Consider the following 23,895-nt stretch of genomic DNA (forward strand, 5'->3'; position numbering starts at 1 on the left):
CCCTTCCCCCCCCCCCCCCCACCGGCTCTGAAGTGTCCATGGTGGTGCTCGGAGTGGAGGTGGGGTTAACCCCAAGTATCGCATCCAGTTCTTTGTAGAATTGGCAGGTCGCGGGGGGAGCACCCGAGCGGCCGTTTGCGTCGCGGGCTTTGCGGTAGGCACTCCGCAGCTCCTTCACTTTAATCCTGCACTGCAGGGCGTCCCGGTCATGGCCCCTTTCCATCATGTCCTTTGATACCTTTCCGAAGGTATCGTAATTCCTACGGCTGGAGCGCAGCTGGGACTGTACAGCTTCCTCCCCCCAAACACTGAGGTCAAGCAACTCGCTATTGCTCCATGCTGGGGCTCGCTTGGCGCGGGGAGGCATGGGTCACCTGGAAAAATTCGCTGATAGCACTCCACACCACGCCGGGCTGAGCAAACAGGAAGGAGATTTTTAAAATTTGCGGGGAATGTAAAGGGTTGGCCTCATGGTTGGTTACCTGAGGCCAGGGCAGTAGAGTTTGAACTGATGACCAGAGTGGCTAGAACAGGCGTTGTGGGATACTGCCAAATAATTCTGGAGGCCATTCACAGCGCATTGGGCGGCCACACTGGCGCCGCAGCACTGCAGCGGCAGCGCAATACTCACTATTCCTCTCGGAGAGGTGGAGTACATGCAGCGCTGCAACCACTGCGATACAGCACTGCCAATGCCTTGCCAGTGTGGACGGGGAGTGAGTTACAGCACTGGGGGAGCCTTTACAGCGCTGTAACTCGCAAGTGTAGCCAAGGCCAGAGTGTCACAGCTAAATAGAAGTTGGGACATATTGTTTAGCATAAGTAGTTAACACATTTCAAAAGACCATTCAAGAACTGAATTTTGTTCCCTTCACAGTCAACATCACTGCCATAGAATGAAGGTGCCAGGGAACTTGCCCATGGAGACATAAGGTGGTGGAGATAAAAGGAGAACAGTGTAAGATGCAAATAATGTTGAAATTTTGTTATGGATCTTCTCTATCTAATGGATTTGTCTCATAACCCATCTCAAAGGCAGCCACTAGTGTATGGTGTGTTTGATAGTTAGCTGAAAGAAGCCTGCTTTTAGTTTTCAGAGGGAAGGACTGGGGGAAGTCACTCATAGCTCTTCTGGAGATACAGAGAGAAAATAATTCACTGGCATGAATATTCCTCTACAGTAGGCTCATTGCTTCAGTCACAATGTATTTCTCTTTCAGGCACCCAAATTCTTCTTTGCAGCTAGGCTTAGGAGACCTATTTTTACTAGTGTAGATGGAGGCAGGTTGTAACATAATGGCACTCACCAATGGTAACGCCTGTTTGTGTTCTTTTAGGTCTTATTTTTATAACATTGTTGATTGGTATTGTAAGCTTTTACAAGCATGTGTTTGGCTCTGACCCTTAGACTGTTTTTCAGGAGGTGTTCATTTGCTGGACAATTTCCTAGCCATGGTGTCCATAGCAGAGGGAGACTATATCTGCAACATGACATCCCACTAAATGAGCTTTGACTTAACTTCTTAGTATTTGCTCTTTTAACAAGTTCTTAGTTCTCTAGCTACAGGGCCGGCTCTGGCTTTTTTGCCGCTCCAGGCAAAAAAGCCTCCCGCCGCCCCCCGGCACCCTTCCTCGCCCCAGCACGGCAGGGGAGGGCACAGAGCCCGGCCGCAGGCGCTCTCCCTGACCGGCCAGAGTGCTGGGGGGTGGGCGGCGAGTCTGCCGCGGCTCCGCTGGCGGCCGGAGCCCCAGGAGGAGGGCGGAGAGCCCGGCCCGGGCTCCGCTCTCCCCGGCAGCGAGCTGGCCGGGGCTCCACTCTCCCCGGCGGCCAGAGTGCCGGAGGGAGGGCGGAGAGCCTGCCGCGGCTCCGCTCTCCCCGGCGGCCGGAGCCGGAGCACTGAGCCGCCCCCCTCCAGGTGCCGCCCCAAGCACAAGCTTGGTGGGCTGGTGCCTGGAGCCGGCCCTGTCTAGCTATCAGTACTAGCAGTGCTAGGTTTTAATCTGCAAGTTTAAAGGCTTTGCTGCTTAGCCTCTCTCTCCCACCTGTGCTGTCAAATTCCATGGTAGTTGTAGGGAAATCAATGATACATCAAACCATTTAAATTCAGTATTCCATTGACAACAGTGGAACATCATAATATATGTGGTACATTGGCACCAGTAGCAGATTAATACACTGTAGATTATTGTCAATGTAAAATCTTGTGAAGGAGTTGACATTTTCTTATAATGGGTCAGATTCTCACATCCTTATTCATGCTGAGTAGCACCTTATATCATAGGTAACCAATGGCAGAATCAGGTTTTGTAACCAGTTGGGTGCAGGGCTGCGAAGGATTTTGGGGGTCTGGGGCAAAATCTGAAACTAAGGCCCCCCCATCCTTCCAAAAAAATTATTCCTGAGGGAAGGCAGGGCGGGTGGGATTGTAGAGTGAACTGTCATGCGATCCCACGGGCCCAGCCCTGTGGGATAGGAGCTGCCACTGCTGGGTGAGTGCAGGGTGGACTCACTCTCCAACCCCATATGAAACTTCATGACTTACACGTCCTCTGAACTGGTGCCACTCATTCATGTCAAGGCCGCTGGGGGACAGTCACCCTCCGTGCCCCTATTAAGGTAACCATGCTGAAATCAGAGGAGCTACCCATGGACTAAAGTGCTACTCAACTGGATTAAGGGCTGGTCTACTTTCATTGGCCTTGAGAGATGTAGTTAAGCCAACCTAACCCCTAGTGTACACAGCGCCAGGTCCATGGAAGAATACTTCTGTCGACCTAGCTACTGCCTCTCAGGAAAGTGGATTAACTATAGTGATGGGGAAAACCCCTCCCGTGAGACATGTGTCCCACGAAAGCTTATGCTCCAATACATCTGTTAGTCTATAAGGTGCCACAGGACTCTTTGTCGCTTTTTACAGCTCCAGACTAGCACGGCTACCCCTCTGATACTCTCCTCCCATGAGAGTCTCCACTGCAGTGCTACATGGGCACAGCTGCAGCTATATGCCACTGGAGCATTTTCAGTGTAGACGTAGCCTAAGGAGCATGTTTCAGCTGGACGCATTCCCTGCCTCTCTGTCTGTGGGATTAGAAATTGACTTCCACATGATTTGAACCCATAATAAAGCCCAATTGTATTTCGGATGCAAGTGCAATTCAGGTGCAGTTTTTTTGGTGACCGCTTATGCTTGCATGAGGGACAATGCTAGTCTGAAAATGTATCCCTAAGAATCTGATAAAATATATCGTCCACAATAAGAGGCTTATTTCACTTACCTTTCAACTGATTAGAGGCTTACATTAGATAGATAAAAGACTCAGACCATAGATAAGCTTATCTAACCACACACAATAGAAACCTAGAGATTTACGTTTTTTCCACCCGTCTGCTCATCCAGATAACCTTGTTGCACACCTCTTCTTCCTGTAAATCTGTACACATCAGCCTTATTTGCTCTGCTGCCAAACAGACTGACAAATGTAGTGCCAACAGAGGTGTGGACTTTCCCCCTTCACTGTAATGGAATGTTTTGACTTCTTACAGTCACGTTTTTAAGCAATCTCATATAGAGCAGAAGCCCCCTGCTTCGGGCAATGAAACTGAATTATTAAACAGGGAATATCATGAGACTGTTTTAAAACTGTTAATTACCAGGACACTTTATCTGATAAATATCCATAGTATTTATGAGATATATATCCTCAGGTGGTGTAAATCAGTGTAGCTTCAATGACTTCAGTGGAGCTATGCTGAGTTACACTAGCGGAGAATCTGGCCCCCATATTCTAAACCAGGGGTGGGCAAACTTTTTGGCCTGAGGGCCACATCTGGGTGGGGAAATTGCATGCAGGGCTATGAATGTAGGGCTGGGGCAGGGGGTGCGGGGTGTGTGGGGGGGGGATGGTGTGCAGGAAGGGGCTCAGGGCAAGGGGCTGGGGTGCAGGAAGGGGTGTGGCGTGTATGAGGGGGCTCAGGGCAGGGGGTTGAGGTGCAGGAGGGGTGCAGCAGGGAGCTCAGGGCAGGGGGTTTGGGTGCAGGAGGGGTGCAGTAGGGGGCTTAGGGCAGGGGGTTGGGGTGCAGCAGGGGTGCAGGGTGCAGCAGGGGGCTTAGGGCAGGGGTTGGGGTGCAGGAAGGATTTGGGGTGCTGGCTCTGGCCTTACCTTGAGGGGCTCTGTGTAGCAGCGGGGCGCAGTGAGGCTAAGGCAGGCTCCCTGCCTGCCCTGTCCCCGCGCCGCTCCCAAAAGCGGCCGGCTCCACGTCCCTGCAGCCCCTGGGAGAGAGGGAGCAGAGGGCTCTGTGCACTGCCCTCGCTTACGGGTACCTCCCCTGAAACTCCCATTGGCCGTGGTTTCCCAATGGCGGGGGGTGGGCTGTGGCTACAGGCGAGGGCAGCACGCGGAGCCCCCCGCCCCCAGGGGCCGCAGGGATGTGGTGCCGTCCACTTCTGGGAGCAGGGACAGGGCAGGCAGGGAGCCTGCCTTAGCCCCGCTGCGCCACGGGGGTGGCAATCCCGCGGGCCGGATCCAAAGCCCTGACAGGCCGAATCCAGCCCATGGGCCGTCGTTTGTCCACCCCTGTTCTAGACAGTACAGCATATGGATATACAGTCTTCAAATGTTTCTCTACTTGAACTCCTTCCCACACTGTGAATGCAGTAAAAGAGTTATCATGAGGGCTTGGGAGCCTTTTTTAAATTCTGTGCTCCACTGAATTTTGCAGCTTTGGGTAAAGTTGCTGAAGATTTTTCCTAGTATTTTCTACAGATTTCTGTAGATGCTGATTGGAACAATGATCTTTGTGGTAAGTCTCCATTCATCTGAACCAGGCCACGTGTGCTGAAATACGCTACTAGCCTGCTTAGGGTCCCAGCTGGTTCTGATTTTATTAGGGGTTGCTCTGATTTAGGTTAGGTTGCCTTGATACAGATGGCAAAATGCTCAGAGGAAAAGCCGGGATCAGCACAAAACCCGAATAAAATACTCGGCAGCAACCAAGCAGACATGAACCAATCTTGGGGGGGAAAAAACCCCACAGAACTAATGTGAACTTTCTAATGTAAACATTAGGCTGAAACAAAGGGATATTAACTACAGTAAACCAGGGAGGGACCCTTGCACTTTCACCACGCCCTTCGTAGGTAAATGCCTTGCCCAGGTTGTGTACATGTTGAAAGGGAACATTTGCTGCATTATTGAGATCTAGAAACTATCTCACATTCGGGAAAGATAAAGGTATTTCAAACAGCTTCTCCTGACATGTTAGGGCTCACCCTCTTCCATAGAATTTAATCTCTGGAGTAATTTATGAAACTTCAGGGGAGCTACAGTGAGGCCTTGAAGTTGGTAGTGCTTAGTCCTGTGGTCAGAGCAGGGCACTGTGGATTAGGAATGCTGAGTTTTAGTCCCATCTTTGCAACTGACTCACCTTGCATTCAGGGCAAGTCACTTAACCTCTCTGTGGCGGAATTTATTCACTAGTGTAGAATGTTGCTTAATAATAATGCTTATTTAATGTTTATAAAGCACTTGTAGATCCTTGGATGAAAACTGATACCTAAGTGTAAATTATTATTGTTACCAGCCATAATGTATCATCCTAATAAAACATAGGGACAGTTGCTTGGCCATCACACCAGCTGCTTTGCATTGCAGAAAGCTGACCTGAAAAGGCAGCAAGTCATTGAAAAACCAGTGTATCAGGCCCTGCATCAGCCACACACAACCCCCAGTGTAGGAGATGTTCTGGGGTAGTCTGGAAGCAGAAGAGAACTGTGTTCCAAGCACATCTTGGCTAAACCAAAGATCAGGCCCATAGTACTGATTTAACACGTCAGATTGACAATGGAGCTAATACCCTTATTCCATGCTGCATTGGAATATTATAACCTGATGTTCTTGGTTTGCTTAAAAAGTAATTTTCTATAGTTTTTTGTGAGTGTAGCAAGCATAAGTTAAAGTGCTTCTTTGTCAAAATGCTTTCAATAGTGTCCATGCACTCGGATCTCGATCCTACAAATATTGATGCAGGTGCTTAACTTTGCCACCATGAGTAGTCACAATCCATGGTGGCTCATGCTAGTAAAGGTAAGGAGGCACGTAAAAAGTTGCAGGATCAGGGCCTAAGCAAGTGGTCTGACTCTTACTGGTTCCTTCATTATGCAGCACGAATACAGTGGAATAAAGGTGGGGTATCTAATTTCATCATCATCTTTAACAAATCTCTCTGTGTATGCCAGGCATCTATACATTTTATTCCATACCCTGGTAAAAAAAATTGCTTTGAAATTTACATTGTAGTTTTCTAAGTATGGTCTGGGCTTTCCTCAATTGCTTGTTAGTGGTTTAAATGCTTCTCAGCTAAGGCAGAAGATTTTCAGATGGGAGAACATGGCAACTCATAGCAGTTTGCTCTGTGAAATACTGTTATTTCTGGAACAATGAGCAGAATTCCTGAGCAGGAAAGAAATTATCTCCTATGATTCTGTTCGAGTGAACCTTTAAGAAATTCAAATTTGATTTCATAATGTTGCGTTATGCTGTTTATACTTATTATTTTGAGGGATAATGATACGTCTTGTAAGACATTGTATGTATCATTCTGTATATAGAAAACTTCAATAAAAATATTGACTTGAAACAAAAATTATAATAAAGTTGTTTAATTATGTCTTTTTACAGTAATATCTATCTATCCTCCCATGGAAGTGGGTTTTTTTGGGGAAGAGCATTTATTCTGTGTAGTAAAATTTTGGGAGTATAATTGTACTGTTCTTTGACTCTGGTGGTCTTAGTAAATCACATAGTGCAGTCCTTGTCAGAATGCCTGAATCCCCGTGGGCAGGATTCTGCCTTCTATTCATGTTGAGTAGTACTACTGATTTTAAGTGGATGACTTGGAGAGTAAAATACTGTTCAGTCTGAGTAAGTGTAGGGAAATCTGTTGTGGGCCCTGCATCCTATGAGATGTGCACTTTAGAAGAGGTCTTTGAATAACAAGACAGTAACTCAGAGGCTTTGGTCACATTTTACTATTAGGATCTGTAGCAATTCAAAGACTCGCTGGCGCGGTGCCTCCAGCTGGTCATCCTGGGAATTAGCTCTTTCCAGCCTTCGGAGCACCACCTGTCGGCGGTGCTCTCACCTGCCTCAGGCCCCATGTCCCTTCCAGACCCCAGTGCCCTTTCCTCAGGGTTCTGCCCCCAGCAGTACCCCCACACTCTGGGTCTCCCCTCCCAGGGGAACCCCTAGGCACACCTTGCCTCAGTGGCTACTGCCAGTCATCATCTAGCCCCCTTTCCCTGGGGCAGACTGCAGTCTGTAATGGCCACTCATCAGGGTAGGACCTGCTGCCTTTGCCTATCCCCGGGCTGCCCCTCTGCAGCCCCAGTACCTTTTGGCCTTAAACAAGGCCTGCAGACAGAGGGTTTACCAGGCTGGAGCTCCCCAGCTCCCTTTGCCCTTCCCCAGCACTGCTCTGCTTCTGCTACCTTGCTCCCAGGCAGCTAGCCCTTCCCACTCCAGGGCTACAGTGAGACTCCTTCAGCTCCTGGCCCATAGCCCTCTTATCAGGGCCCTGACTGAGCTGGCCACACCTGTAGTCAGCTACTCCCTCAGCTGCTTTCACTCCTTTTCCCACCACAGCCCTCTCCAGGGCTGCTTTTAATCCCTGCCTACTGGAGTGGGGCAGCCACGCCACTACAGGATCTCATCTGTAATCTGGGGAAATAAGGAGGCTTTTATCTCACTGGTGGAATTAGGGTGACCAGACAGCAAGTGTCAAAAGTCGGGACAGGTGGTGGGGGATAATAGGCTTCTAGATAAGAAAAAGCCTCAAATATCGGGACTGTCCCTATAAAATCGGGACATCTGGTCACCCTAGGTGGAGTTACAGGGCCAAATCCTAAACTGGTATAAATCAATATAGTACCACTGAAGTTAATGGAGATGTGCTGATTTACACCAGCTGAGAGCTGGTCCTACTTTTTAAAATTGCAATTTTAGCTATATACTGATGTATAGCCTGTATCAGCCGGGGGGCTGATTTACACAATACCTTATGTGCCAAATTCTGCCCTCAGTTACATCCATTGAGCCTGATTCTCCACTCACTGCCACCACACTAACTCCACACTAGTGTAACTCATTGATTTCCACAGAGTTACTTCCATCACTGTAAATCAGGAATAAGACTGCGATTGGGCTTCGTGTGTAAAGTGTTCTACTACCTGGCTCTCCTTATAGCTTTGTGTTTTTGGTCAGCCATTCTTCAACTCATCTCTACTTTCCACCATCTAGTCTGCTTTGGGAAAGGCTTGAGAATCTGCCATTCTGTTGTGTGATCTTCAGCCAGGAAGTGTTAACAGTGCCAGGATTGTTTTGTAACATTACAAATGCTTAGCCATAGGGGGGAGGGATAGCTCAGTGGTTTGAGCATTGGCCTGTAAAATCCAGGGTTATGAGTTCAGTCCTTGAGGGGGCCACTTAGGGATCTGGGGCAAAATCAGTACTTGGTCCTTCTAGTGAAGGCAGTGGGCTGGATTTAATGACCTTTCAGGGTCCCTTCCAGTTCTATGAGATAGGTATATCTCCATATATATTTCAAAAATGACTTTTATTCTAAAGGCCTGGTCTTGCACCATTAAAGTTAATGGGAGTTTTGCCACTGAACTCAATGGGTGCAAGATCAAGCCCTAACAGATAATTTAAACAATAACTTTGCTATGGAAAAAAAAACAACTAGTACTTTTGTTTATGTATTAATATATTTTATGGAGAAAAACTTTGCGTTGCATGCGGATCATGCAAATAAGGCCTTTTCTCCCTGCCAATTCAATAAACCTCTTCACAAGAGTGAAACAACTCAAAAGATGTTCCTGAGACTATAAACTGGTCAGGGAACATTCCTAACAGTAACATATAAATACACCTCTACCCCGATGTAACGTGACCCGATATAACACGAATTCGGCTATAACGCGGTAAAGCAGTGCTCTGGGGGGAGGTGGGGGTGCACACTCCGGCGGATCAAAGCAAGTTCGATATAACGCAGTAAGATTTTTTGGCTCCTGAGGACAGCGTTATATCGGGGTAGAGGTGTATTATGAATGAAAACATCAGTAGCGTTCAATGCAGAACAAAACGTTAAAGCAGTGGTTTTCAACCTGTGGTCCGCGGACTTCTGTGGGTCTGCAGACGATGTCTAGTGGGTCTGTGAATGGAAACAAAGTTTCAGATCCCAGAAAAGGCATTCCATTTTTCTGATCAATTAAAAGTATGTGAATATCCCCACTTATAGGTCAAACCCGGAAGCCCACAGTTTAGTGCCCTTCTCACGCTGCATAAATGATGGGCCGAGCATGTGCAACATTTATAGTTGAATTCTGTTCAGTCCGTTTTCAGTCTAAGACGGGGTAGTCAATGATTTTTTGTCAAGGTCCAAATTTATTTTCAAGGCATAGTCAAGGTCAAGAGAAAAATAATAAAAAAAAAAAAATACAGTAACGATAATGAGTAAATAAAAAGATTTCGGAGTCCGTTCAAAAGCATCTGGCGGTCCAGATTTTGCCCGCGGTCCGCCTAATGGTCTAAGACCTATGGTAGGGCTCTGCGGACCACAGGTTGAATTTCCAGAGGGACCATTTGAAATTTGTTAGGGATCCGCAAATGAAAAAAGGTTGAAAACCACTGTGTTAGAACGTTTTAATGCAGTTTCGGGTTAGCTATTGCAGTCAGAGGGCAGCACTCCACAAAAGCGCAGGAGAGCAATAAACCCTCTTCAGTTGTTACCTGTTCTCTTTATTATTTTGTTCTTTGTACATTTGTTTTTATCCTGTATCTTTTTAATAAATAAAATAAAAAATAGATTACAAATGCATTCACATGAACAAAAAACCCAATCCTACTGTCCCAGGAAACAAATACGTTAGCATATACAAACACTAATATCAAGCACTATATATCAAGGCACTATGATACAGTCAGTACCAGCCATTTGGAGAACTGTGGACTAGTAATTTGAACATAGGACTGGGAACCAAGAACTCAAAATTCTAATCCTGGCATTCTCTGCTTGCAGCTTTAGGATCTCTGCCTCACTTTTCCCCATCTGTAAAATGGAGCTAATGTAATTTACCTACTTCAGAAGTGTTCTTATTTATGGTGGTGGAAATGTTAAATGATACATTTTATTATTTTCATATGGACTATAACAAGTGAAACCACTGAAATAGGAGGCTAATAAACTATCTCATAAAAGAAAACCCAATGTACTATTAGTAACAACTTCCTAAAATTGACTCAAAGAATCTATATGCTGCTCTATTAGACTGTAAATTCTGTGGCTAGGGTTGCCATTTATTAAATGTTTGTATAGCACCTCGCACAAAGGGACTCTGGTTTGGTTGACCTCTAGGAACTACCACAATACAAATGTTAAATAATAATAATCTTCATAATCAGGAAAACTATCTTCTATTTAATGCAGCAAGGGAGAGGCAGGATTACATGAAAATCCTTTCAAAAACAACACAGCGAAGGCAATGATTAAAATATTTTCCATTAAACAGAAAAGTCAAAGACAGGCAGAGGATTATCAGGATAATCTCACTAGCTCCAATATCTAACTGCTAATCTGACCCCAGTTACTCTGCACTTTATTCCTGCTATTGTGAGTTTAATTTATCATTTGAGTTTAATGCTTTCATTTAACAGAAAAGTCCCCTCTTGATTTGTAACTCAGTGTTCCCACTCTAGAGAAGAAGGATAATCTTGAGGAGGGAAGAAAATCTTAATGTGCCCCTCCATGGGTCACGGACTCCAGATGGACATTTTGCAGCTGAATCCCAATTGGGGATCTGGCTAACACACATCTTAAATCAGCAGCGACATAGACTGTGGACGTTAGGCATAAATGGCTCCATTTGGTCCAGGATGTTCTTGTTACGTTCAGACAAATGGCAGACTACCTCTGCAGCAGGGGAAATGGCCTTCTGGAGAACATCATTCGAAACCCCAACAAGTTGAGTCAGCATTAAAGATGAAATGAATAACATGACTTGGCAGTATAAAACCGAAGGGGGGAAAGGGGGAAGGGAATCAAGATTCAGAACCATGCATGTCCTTTGGAAGCCTGAGAAGACAGATTCAGGAAATGTCTTCATGACCTACAATGGTTGAAAGGGCTGCTGGTTCAGAAGGATTCTATGGAACATTCCATTATAAATTCAACTTTGAGACAAGCTGCCAAAAATACTAAACCTGCTACCACATGGTTGCTCCCGATCTTCTGGGATTTCTTGTCTACAAAGAAACATGTTTTGTGAAGCTATACAGAATAGCAGCGAATTTGACTTTCTGTTCTAGGGCTCAGAATTACACACTTATACCCCGATACTACCATTACTGTCATGAAGACAAAACTCAACTGCACCTAAACCAGCAACTGGTGAATGATTTGTCATTGCTCTATGGGGCAAAGAATGCAATTCCTCTTGGAGGACACATGTCTTTTTTTTTTTTTTTGAAATGCGGAAGAAGAAAATAAAACTCATCTAGTCAAAGAGGTCTGCAACTTCTGTGCCAAAGAGATGTGATCCCGCACAGGACACTGAAAAAGAGTTAAGTTGCTTTTGGTGATACTTTGTTGTTATTCTCTGACCTGAGCTTTTATTGTACTTCTGAGTTTTTGCTTGCAAGGCAGCATTAACTCTGGGAAACTGGGATGAGATCTAACAACTTCTTGTTGTTGTATTTCTGATTCACTGGAATGTTTCTGAAGGAATAAGAATCTCATGTCTCAAGCTAAGCTCTGCAGTTCTGTGCAGTGATTGTTTCAGTACTCTGGATTTCTGACCAATGTGTAGGACTTGATCAGGATCCACACTGTAAGTATGGGCTGCCCATTAAGGGTGGAGACTACTGAGAAGCAGGGTTCTTCCAAACTGTTTCTGCCCTGGTAATGTCTGAGTTGTATGGCTCACATGGTTCTTCGCTTTTATCTAAATAGATCTTCCATTTGGATTTTACGTATAGAGAGCGGGTTAAATTTAAAACTGCCCACATTCTCCTTACAATACAAAATCAGCTTCAGATGTAAGGAGATATGTTTTTTCTCTTCCCTTTAATTACTGTTTAGAACTGAAAGGGTTTCTAAGGCTGACTGTTGAAAGAGTTGTGATTAATTTGGTGGTATATTTTGTGTGTGTTTTGTGACAGGAGACTTACAACCCTGTTTTTGACATGGTTTTGGCTAAATTTTCATATTGCTGCTATATTACTGATTTGTGAGTGTCTTGCTGTTCTTTTTTGAAGCTCTTTGTAACAGTTTGCAAAAGTTTGATAAAATATAACTGGGTAGTAACAATGGTGCATTCTGCAAGCCGTGACAAAAGTGTGTCTTTAAAGGTCCTGATAATTTAGAAAAGGAATTGCTGAGAGATTTTTGGATTTTTTTATACTTTTTAGAATTAACCCTTTTTTTCCCCCCCAACAGCAATACTTTTTTTGATAAGGCATTATTTGTTCTTCCTGATAAAGATCACTAAATTTCATCTGTTGGCCTCTGTCAGTCCAAAGACAAAACAGGTCTTTCTTTTGCCATTTTAATTTGATTTTGCATATAAATTTGTACTTGCTTAAAAATATTGTAATGGTATTATACTGTGGACATCCTGAGATAAAAACATATATATTTTAATTGATTTGCTCACTGTTTCCAAGGTCTAAGCTATTTTCCTTTATGTAAGCTTCCCTGATTCTTGCTTTAGTGGGAGTCTTCTTCGATGTAGTATTGTCTTCCTGCCAAGAGACCGCAATCTCTCAGAGGCCAATGGATCTATGCTGATTTATAGCAGCTGAGGATCTGCCCCACTGTCTCTGTGGAGATGCCTTCAAGGCAATGGCTTGATATGCAGCTGACAGCTATACTCAGATGGAGCAACCTCAGTAAATCCTGGGCAAAAGGGCGGAAAGTTGGTTTTGGAAATGCCAGTTCTTTGCAAGTTGCTACTCCCTGTAATTTTGCAGTTGGACAGCATTTAGTTGCCCTCTGAGGATGATATTTGCTGTTGCGTGATTTGCATACGTAGTCCTGTTTACTTGTAGAGAAGAGATTAGCTATTAACCTTAGTTTTCAAGAGAGCTGATTTTTATTTTCTTTTTGTTTCCAGGTGTCAGTCAGTCTCTCCGCCTCCTCTTTTGTCCCCACCCAGAAGCCCAGCATATCCCCTCAGTGACAGTGAGGAGTCCTGCCGGTCCACCAAGTTCACCAAAGTTTCCAATTCCAGGCTGCTCCTCAAGGACTGGAGCAGCCGGGGGTCTGCGCTGAGAGGCACCTCCGGGCTCCCCTTAGACACGGACTCTCCAAACCACTCTCTAAAAGCTGTGAGCGTTGGCTCCTTGGATAAAAGGCTGTCTGTTTGTAAGGCTGAGGACCAAAAAGAAACCCCCAAGGAGACTCAGGATGGGGATGGAATAGGGAGCCGTCAGCTCACGCGGAGCACTCTCACCTTGGGAACTGCAGCCAATTTACGGAACATCTCTCTCAGCAGGGCAAGCATCCACTCCCAGGCACTGGACATCAGGCAGAAGATTACAGAATGGGAGTGCCGCAAGCAGCTTTCTCCCAGGATGAGCACACGCGTGGACAAGAGGGACTTCGGGGACAGATCTGGCAGTGAGGGCTGCCCTAGCATATTGCCCTCTCCTTGCAGTGAGAAGACTTTTGATTTTAAAGGATTCCGGAGAATGAGCAGAACATTTTCCGAGTGCTCCTACCCAGAAACAGAGGAGGAGGAGCTCCCGGACAGAGATTCCTGCCATAGGTTGGAAAAGAGACCAAGTAGGAGCGAGGCTCCTTCCAATGCTTTCTTCAAAGGGCATGTCAGAAAAGAGACTTCTGCCGTGCTAAACAGAATACAGAAGATTGAACAGGCATTAAAAGAACAGCCTGGCAGGGGTCTCCCTCAGTTGCCAAGTAGCTGCTATAGTGTTGACAGAGGGAGGAAAAAGTCCATGACGTTGGGTACTGTGGAAGGTTTGAGTGAGAACGTGAACGATAGCAAAGGAGGGACTGTTAGTGTTGGGAGGGATCCAGAAACACCTACTGAGACTGAAAAAAGTAATAAAACGAAACAAGGGGCTACCACAGATTCTGGTAGCCCTAAGTTGCTCCCTGAGAGCCCAGCTAACACAGCAGTGAACCCTGTCCCCAAACCCAAACGCACCTTTGAATATGAAGCTGATAAGAACCACAAGAGTAAACCAAGCAATGGTCTACCTCCTTCTCCTACACCTGCTGCTCCTCCCCCTCTCCCATCCACCCCTGCTCCCCCCGTGACCAGGAGACAGAAGAAAGAGTCACGCTTTCACAGAAAGTCCCAAAATAGGTAAAATCTGGGGAAATGTATTGCACATGATATTAAAATAAATGTAGAGTGATTTGTGAATAACAAGATTCTTCTCCCTCCTAATACAATGCTTTTGGCCCAAGAAAAGCAAGAAGTCTTTGATACTGGCTTGAGCTCTATTATCAGAGTGCACTGATTGGATGTCAACCTGGTCCATTACCTTTGTTTTATTACAGTTTTGAAGACAACTGGAATTCTCCTACTAGGAAATCTGGATCCACTGGGGGAGCCTTTGTGTCTGCTCCACAACTGCTGAAGGTCATCTGTGTCAATCTGGCATAAACACCTTACTCTAGATCTTTAGTGAAGCATAATTTCATTATCTTCTTAACTCTTGTAATACAACCATTATCGTTCTATCAGTGTCCTTGTTGTGTGAGTGTGTTAACCTCAAAGCACATCAATAGGGGATGCATTTGCATCTGAAGGTTGCAAACACAGTAAACATGCCAGTTAGGTGGGATGTTGTTGTCTGTTTCATTCTGTTCTTGGAATTGTCAGTCCTAAATGAGTCGCAATGGATTAGCGAGGGTTTAATTCTGAGAAAATCCTTACAGAGTGGCCTTTGTATGTATACGGTATACAAAACTGGTGATGAGTATGGTATTTTTAAAGTGTTAATCCTTACAGCTACATTTCCACAGTAGACTCTGTGATTTTTAACTGCATGACTCCCTCTGACTTTTAATGGGAGTAATATGGCTCAAAATCTGTTTGCTGCTTGGAAAATGTAGGGGTAAATTGTTCATAAGCTTTCAAAGTACTAATTTATGGAAACCTTTGGATGCTGTGTGTGTATAATACACACACATTCAGTATTTGAGTTTTACAATTAACTGCTATGTGCTATTTTGAATGTACCCTATAAATTCAGTATTTGGTACTAGATATTGGCTCAACTTCTTGCTAGCGTATGTCAGCACAACCTGACCTAAAATGCAATGGGGCGGGAGGATTGGGTTTTAGAGCTTGTTTCTGAATTGGATCAAATGACATTACTACTGCTGTTTCTCAAAGAAAGAGCGTGAGGAAAGGCGAAAAACCAAGATGTGGTTAGTAGTGTGTATCTGTGAACCCTGGCTGAAATCTCAGTGAGCAAAACCAAACCTATGGGCTAATCAGAGTTCTCCCTGTAGCTGAATTTGAAAGAAAGCTGCACTCATTTTGTATAGTGCAGCACTGTGAATGTTCAGATCACCAGAAGTAATTTTTGTGTGTGCTTATATGTAAGTAATGACACACATTTGAAAACTTAGGCAAGTGATATAGTGAGGAATGTGAACAGTGGCTAGAGCAGGGAATTCACTGTATGATCTGTCATTTATTATAATAATATGTAGCTCTTATATAGCACTTTTCATCGGTAGATCTCAAAGCGCTTTACAAAGGAGGCCAGTATCACAGTCCTCATTATACACGTGCTAAGTGGTGACAAATTGCATATTCTCCATCACACAGGTTTACACAGTTTTTGAGTTTAGTCACCTGTGGTGATTAGATTAGATTAGATAGCAAACTCACAGGAGCAAGGAATATGTCTTTGTACAGCACTTGGCACAATGGGGCCCTAGGCCTGAATGGGCCCTTTGGGGGTTAGCATTAAACTAATAATGATGATCATTAGGGTGTAAAATGTAGAGTTGAGAGGACTACCATCGCTACTTGATTTAGTTAGGATTGGTCCTGCTTTGAGCAGAGGGTTGGACTAGATGACCTCCTGAGGTCTCTTCCAACCCTAATCTTCTATGATCCTACTTGATGCCTTGCACAAACCAGGTCAACTTCTGCAGTCCGATTCCCCACATTCCCCAGCTTTATTCCAGTGTCGCAGCACTGATTTCAGTAGAGTTACTGTTCATTTACACAGGGTAAGAAAGCAGTGAATCAGGCCCCTAAATTCAAGTGATTGCAGTCAAATACTGCAGAAGCAAATTCAAAGCCTGGATTGATGTCCATTGTCGATTCTGGCCCTGAACATCTCTGTGACTCTAGTTTCTAGCTTTAAAATAATTCCCACGTTTGTAAAGTGTTTTGTTTGTAAAGTAATCTTCTGATGCAAATCATTTAAGAGGCGCCATGTTTTTATTATTATTACATATTATTAAAATTGGCATCTCTGAGCTGCCACCTTACTGAAGGTAGATATAATATTTTATATTAGCCCTGCGTGTCAGAACAAATATCTGTGCTGCTTTGCACTCGGATATCGTGAGAACTTGAACATTTCATTTAAACTATTACTTCTCTTTGAGTGTTAATGTAGCATAAAACAGAATTGAAAAGTGGCTTACAATCTTTCATACTTGGGGGACAGATTCAGGCAGTATCCTGGGGCTCTGGGCCCCATAGTGTAGGGGAGCAGGAAAGCAGCAGTAAATGACAGCGCTGGGGGATATCTGACTTGGCTGGCCCCTGAGGAAAGAGCTTGGAGAAAGGACCAATCTTTTCAGGATGGGTTGTGTGACTAGGCTTCCTGGGACATCTACAAGAGATGGAGGCGTCTTTTGTGAAAGGCAGAGGGAACAATGGAGGAAAAGTATGCAAAGTGTCTGGGGGAACTGGTTAGGAAGGTTTTTCCTGAGCAGGGGGGAGGAGCAATCTGTCCACATGTGTTTTTTTGTTTGTTTGGTGTTTAGAGAACCCCAAAGGTCTGGTGGGTCCAGCATTTGTTTAGTCATAATCCATCCCCTGCAGAACAGATATTGTCCTAAATATTGTCACTTCTCAGAAAGATGGCTGACATTATCAGAAAGCTCAACGAAGCCAATAATAATGATAAAGTCAGCTTTCAAAGGCAGCACAATGCTTTTCAGAAGATTCCTATTTCTGGGATTTTTTTCAGTTTCATGAGTGCATGAGTTCCCTTGATCCATAGGTCCAGAAATGACTTTTAGGAGCCTATGCACTGCCTTGATTTGTGATGTTGCATTGAAGTCAATGAGTGTTAAATGCCTAGCCTGCTTAGACATTTTTAAAATCCCTCTAGGTGCCTACCTGCATCTGTAGGACGCTAAATAGTTTTGAAAACTATCCCTAAGCCTCTGCATTGCTGTACTGATGGTTTACATGAAAAATAGGTCTGAACCAAAATCTCACAGCCAAGCATACCCTAAATTTTGGAGTGAGTTCAGATCTGGCTCTGAAACTCAGGGTTGTCTCCTATCAGCATCCTGTATCAGTAACATGGATCTGAACATCCTCAGTCTTTATCCAGATCGTAGGCCCCTGGTAATCACAATGGGCCAGCAATCCTTGAGGCTAAGATCAGAGGAATGGACAGTGTGTAGCTGCCACTTCAGGGAGGTATTGTGTATCTCAGAGAACAAGACTGTGCACCTACCACTCCTCACCCCAGGCTCCTGATGAACAAATTAGAGAGGGGGAAGCAGAGAGTGGAGCCTAGGTTCCACCTTACCAACACTCCAGACAGCTGCATGGAGCCGGTGTGAATGAAAAAGTGAGAGAGACTGATATGAAGGTTTCAGTAAATTCCCTTCCCCTGGGGGGAGCAAGGAAGGAATTGCAATTCCTGGGTAGCACAGCTGCCGGGCTACCAAGTGCCAGCCCTGTCGCACATTCCCACACTCCAGTTGGACTATTTATGCAACCAGCCATACTGCAGGGATGGCCCTGAACTTGCATCTCCTAACTATTGTGATGCCAGAGTGGAAAGAAGGGAAGGGGCCCAATAGTGGGGCCAGTTTCCCTCAGCAGCCAGAGATCTCCACCCAGCTGCTCCCAGAGGGCCCTGAGTACCCATTCACCTCCAGACACGCCCAAACAGCTTTCGGCACAGCCCCCAGATAGCAAACCCACCCCAAACAGCACCTCCAGATATCATCACCATCCGCACCCACCCCTCCAACTATCTTCCAGCACCCACCTTCCTAAGCCACAGCCACCACGTTTTGTGCAGCTCTGTATCCCATCCTTGCCACTGCCTGGATCAGGATCCGTGAGAGAAATCAGTGACACTTTTATCCATGCGAAACACTGCACATGGAGCTGCGCAAAACCTTGGCAACCATGTGCTGCCCTTTATGCATGGCTGAATCTAAAAGCTCAAACTAGCTCATCTTTTTTTCCCGTTAAAACTCAGTAGCCATGTAAAACCAACATGGTGCCTCAGCTAAAACGGTAACTGATGACTATTAATGGCCAAGATTTTTTCCAAAATAGAAACCTACATTTATGTAGTCAGACATCCATATCTAGGCACCTGATTTTCACAAGTGTCCAGCACCCAGCCACTCCCATTTTTTCTTGGGTAGTGTGTATGTTGTCCCCTCTGTGCTTCTGGTGAGATTATGGATACTGAAAACTAAATTAAGAGAGTAAACTGTTACTATGAGTTCCCAGGTCTCTAAACCTTTCCAGACTATTATACCCTTTTCAGGAGTCTGATTTGTCTTGCGTACTCCCAAGTTTCACCTCACTTAAAAACTACTGGCTTACAAAATCGGACATAAAAATTCAAAAGTGTCACAGCACACTATTACTGAAAAATTGCTTACTCTTATTTTTTACCATGTGATTACAAAATAAATCAATTGCAATATAAATATAATACATTTCAGTGTATTAGAGTAATATAAACAAATCGTACGAAATTTTAGTTTGCACTGACTTTATTAGTGCTTTTTATGTATCCTATTGTAAGACTAGGCAAATATCTAGATGAGTGGCTGTCCCCCTGGAAGATCTCTGCATACCGCCAGGGGTACGTCTACCTCTGGTTGAGAACCACTGGCCTAGTGCATCTGGGGAAAGCATAACTTCAAGAAAGCATCTTTCTCCTGGGAATATATTCCAGTGGCTGAAGCACAGGAGAAGTTCTAACCCTAGCTCTGCTATTGACTCATTTACAGTCTATTAAGTGTTTACATGGGGAACACATATTTAATAAGGGACTCTTCAGCCTAGCAGAGAAAGGTATAACACAATGCAATGGCTGGAATTTGAAGCTAGACAAATTCAGCCTGGAAATAAGGTGGACATTTTTGACAGTGAAGATAATTAACCATTGGAACCATTTACCAAAGGTCATGGTAGATTCTCCATCACTGGCAATATTTAAATCAAGATTGGATGTTTTTCTATGTAGTATGCTCTAGGAATTATTTTAGGGATGTTCTATAGTCTGTTCTATTCAGGAGGTCAGATTGGGTGAGCACAACAGTCCCTTCTGCCCTTGGAATCTCTGAAATCTATGAAGTGCTGAGCACAGCAGTGCCTACATGCCTTTAAAAATCTGGGCCTTAGTCTCTCTGTGCCTCATTTCCCCATCTGTACAATGGGGATAATAGCATTTCCCTACCTCCCAAGGTGGTTGTGAGGCTAAAGACAGCAAAGACTGTGAGGCACCCAGATACTACAGGAATGGTGGGTTATGTAAGTGGTTACATAGATAGAACCTGTTCTTTTCATTATGCTGTTTCTTCATAATTCACTTAGGACTTGATGGTGCCCCAGACTAATTGGCCATATTCGGGTACATTGGCGAGTCAGAACCCCACTCGTGTCTGTGAGTGGGCTACCCGATCTTCGGTTTGAGTGGAAAGGTGGGGAATGGAACGAGCTTTCGGTCTACCCACTAGCACAGTTGAACTGGCTTGTGGGGTACCATAATTTCCAGCAGCAACATGGAGGAAACAAGAGAGGGAATTTTTCCTCTTGGAGGCACAATTCCTTCCCTGCACCATTCCCTGGACAACACAGCTATATGCTACTCCTTACTCAGGGCTTGTGGCCCCACCCCAGCCCTTAAAGTACAGCTCAGACATTTTCAGTGATTTTATCATCACTCAGAGAACAAATGAACAACTGATTCTTTAGGTCATTATAAAACCTTGATACTAATTACTTCCTTGCATTGTTTTAAACTCTAGAAAATCCTTTGAGTTTGAAGATGCTTCAAGCCTGCAGTCTTTGTACCCTCCCTCCCCAACAGAGAACGGTACAGAAAGCCAGCATAAGTTTGGATCCAAGAGCACTTTAGAGGAGAATGCCTATGAAGACATTGTAGGTAAGGACCTGTTACAGCACATGAAATAGCTACTTAATGTTGAGCAATTGTGGTTAGACAATACATTGTTGAACACATGCCCTGAACAAGAACTCTCAGCTGCTGCCAGTAAGAAGAAATGAAATGGGGTGGAGGGGAGGTAAATGGGCTGATGCATCAGAGCAAACACATTATTCACAGTCTGCACGCAGGAGGTCTTGATTCCTTCAAACCTCATTGAATGGTCTTATTGGAAACAGATTAGTCAGCCATCCTTGTGCTTTTCATGGACTAACTCACTGTTTCCTAAGGTCTTGGCTTGAAGCCACAGTGGGTTTAAAATGTATGGGGGGAGGGGAGGGAACAATAGATGCAGAGTTTGCAGAACTATCAAGCAGCAGGGCTGTTCTTCTTGGAGTTGTGTGGTCAGCCTAAGCTCTGAAGGACTTCTGTGGGGACTGTCCCAGAGCAATTGTTCTGTGATCTCCCCTCACGCCTAGTTGATTGGATTGGTTACAAAGAATTTCATCTTTCTGTGCCATCAGGAATGCCGAACCTTGTCTTGATTAAGCCAGAGAAATAAAAATAATCTTCCTCAGCCCAAGAAGAAAATGCCTGGCCCTTCCTTACTGTATACATTCTTTTAACATATGCCCATCAAAAGAAATGTTATAATAATTGGCACTAGGGACTTGGACCACAGATTTTCCATATGGCTGAGGAGTGCCTGCATTTTTTTTTTTTTTTTTAAGAAGGGTGCCCAGCTGGCATCTCTTCTCATGTGTACAAGAGCAGTTGACAGTGGCGATACAAGTTTTCTCCCCCTGCTCCCCCGCCCTGTCTGTCTTATCTAGCTGCGATACTAAAGCACCTGTCTCTTTTGCTGTGGTGTCTAGAGGTTGTGGAGAAAAATGGGACTCGATCCTGCAAGGGGCTGAGCACATTCAACTCCCATCGAAGCCAGTGGCAGTTGAGGATTCTCAGTACCTAGCAGAATTGTGCCCACGGTGGGATCTGCCCAGAAGGAACAGTCAGTCCTTATTCCTTGGTTTAGCTGTCTCCTTTTATCTTCCTTTGGTTTGTGCTTTGGCAAAGAGGTCAGTCTCAAAGAGTTGAACTGAGTTATTCTTCCCCCATCTCTTTTGTAGCAGTGTCCATGAGGTGTGGGCCTGTTGCTGAGAAGGCTCTGCCTCCAGCTCCCTTGAGCTTACAGCTGAGCTCTGTTAGTTGAGATGCTGCTGAAGTGGCACATCCTGGCAGGAGATGCTGCCCTTGGATTAGCATGGGCCCATCTCACTAAGGGACTTCGCAGGTTAGTGACAGAGCCTGGCAGGGTACTTCATCCCTCTCCTAGAGAGACCAGCACTAGAAGTGAGAGAGCAGTTGATTTTCCAGGCCCATTCAGCCTTTGTTTTGCCAATTAGTTGTGTTTTTCTGTAATGTGTGCGGTCGATCGCTCCTGGTTTGGGTCAGATTACCTTACTAAGGAAACAAAAACCTGTTAAAATATTCCTCACACCCTTTGTTTTAATTTTTTTAAAGTGCAGTGGAGAACCTGATAACTTATATGGATGGACAGACACAGCTGGCCTTATGGCTATAACAGTGTCTCTTTGTTCATCCCTCAGGCCAAATTCTGCCCTTGAGAGGGCAGCTCCCACTGACTTCAGTGTAAATCTGGCACGCACACATACACACACATCTGAAGGCAGAATTTGCCCCTCTGTTTTAAAACCGCTCAGCTGTGCTTTCCAGTTCTCTCACTCAAAGAAGATGCTCTCAGAACTGTAGGGGTACTCCTGTCCCATCTGTGCACATAAACTTGCACCAGAGGCTGTGTAGGCAGAAGAATACACTTGGCATGAAGAGTTCTCACCAGTAATCGCAGAACTTCTATGCAAGCTGACAGACCCCCTGGGTAGCTGACATGGGAAAACCATATTGCACGTTACATTACACATCACTGCTCAGGGACTGTCAACACGCTGCCAGATGTTAAGTTTGTAACACTTGTTTTCCCCCTTTCCGTGTGTTTTTTACATTGTAAAATCAAAACAAAATGCTCAGCATTGGAAAGAATATGCCTTTTAGCCAAAAGGGACCCAGGGTCCAGTATAATAGAATAATAATTTACTCTTCTACCTTCTGAGAACTGTAAACCTGCTCCTGAAAGATTATAACTTGGGTACATTGACGGGGCATTGGGGAGAGGCTGCAGTGTTTCTGATCAGTGGATAAACAGAGAACTTCATTGTTTTCTACTTCTTTCTAACAGCCTCTTTTCCAAAGTGCTACATTCAATACATGCTGTGAGGGAAGAATACCTAATGAATATAATTCTTTATAGAAGCCAACACATATTAATAGAGTAAAGCCAAAGCAAAGCAGTTTGATCTCAGCTTTTAATGAAAATCTGCTAGTGCAGTCTACTTGATCATTTGTCATCTAACACATTGTATGTCATAATTAATACATAACTGGTAGTTTTAGGCCCAAATCTTTAAAGAGCACTTTTTTATGTGCCATCATAGATTGTGCTCATGCAAGCCAGATGCATGCAAGAGTACATTTTGTAGATTTGGGCTTAAGTCATGGAAATAAATCACTTTCTGTCACTGCTAACTGGGTTTGCAGATGAATGCTTGACCTAGAGGTGAAAATCTGTCTAGCCCATAACTGATTGCCTGAGACTGATTGCCTGAGTCATCTATTCACCTAAAGCCTCGCTGGTGACTAACTGACCATGACTGTAGTAATACAGAAAGTTTTGCCAAAATAAATATGAATAATGCTGGTAACTGTATAAAAACAGGGAATCCCAGGCATTGCCATGGAGTTCCTTGCTCCTGGGACAAGGCTGCAGAATTTTTCGAGGCCTAAAGATCCATACTTTTCATCCACCTCAAACCTGCTTGCTTCTCATTCTGTCTAAACTCTGTCTTGGTGGATGCAGAATTAAATCCATGGGAGCTGTATTGTCTGCTGCTAGCATTTGTATTGTGAGCCATTGGTAGCAGAAGTCTGTCCTTTCAGTGGAAAATGGATGGCAGTTGTGGATGCTTGTCTTCTTTGAGAGAGAATTATCTACAAGAGAGGAGTGTCTCTGAAAAGCTTTTATAATATATGGGGCAGTGACATGAGCACTATCTGATACTGAACTCTATAATCAGAGCTAATATAGGGATCAAACTATTACCTTTAGGCCTGCAAGGACCATTCAGATTCATTGTTCTTTGCAGTAGTTCCTTACTCAATAAACCTTACGTTTTCCTAATGCATACTTACACTATACTTTTGTCTTCCTTCCTCCATAGAGTGTTTTCTTTTTCTTTGTTCAGGTTGGGGAGGGTAGGAAATAAGGGGGTGGTGGATTATTGTTGCTAATTTATTTTGTTTTACATTTATTTTGTCAAAGAGCTGAATTGGTGTTTTACACAATATTTTTAAACTAACGGATAGAACTTTGATGTCCATTAAAGTACCTAA

The 23,895-nt window shown here is 44.5% G+C and overlaps 1 protein-coding gene across 9 annotated transcripts in view; it reads left to right on the forward strand.

Annotated features, from left to right (window-relative positions):
• DENND2B (DENN domain containing 2B) overlaps positions 1-23,895 on the forward strand; it is a 291,401-nt gene that overhangs the window by 159,546 nt on the left and 107,960 nt on the right. For 5 of the 9 annotated variants that reach the window (XM_034770082.1, XM_034770085.1, XM_034770083.1 and 2 more), the window contains one exon: positions 20,294-20,430. In XM_034770082.1, the coding sequence (XP_034625973.1) occupies positions 20,294-20,430 (137 nt within the window). Of the gene's footprint in view, positions 1-13,166; positions 14,385-20,293; positions 20,431-23,895 lie in introns of all 9 variants that reach the window. The other 4 variants (XM_034770079.1, XM_034770078.1, XM_034770080.1 and 1 more) reach the window with 1 other exon arrangement.

The sequence above is a fragment of the Trachemys scripta genome, chromosome 4 (assembly GCF_013100865.1).
Source record: "Trachemys scripta elegans isolate TJP31775 chromosome 4, CAS_Tse_1.0, whole genome shotgun sequence".
Taxonomy (NCBI): Eukaryota; Metazoa; Chordata; order Testudines; family Emydidae; genus Trachemys; species Trachemys scripta.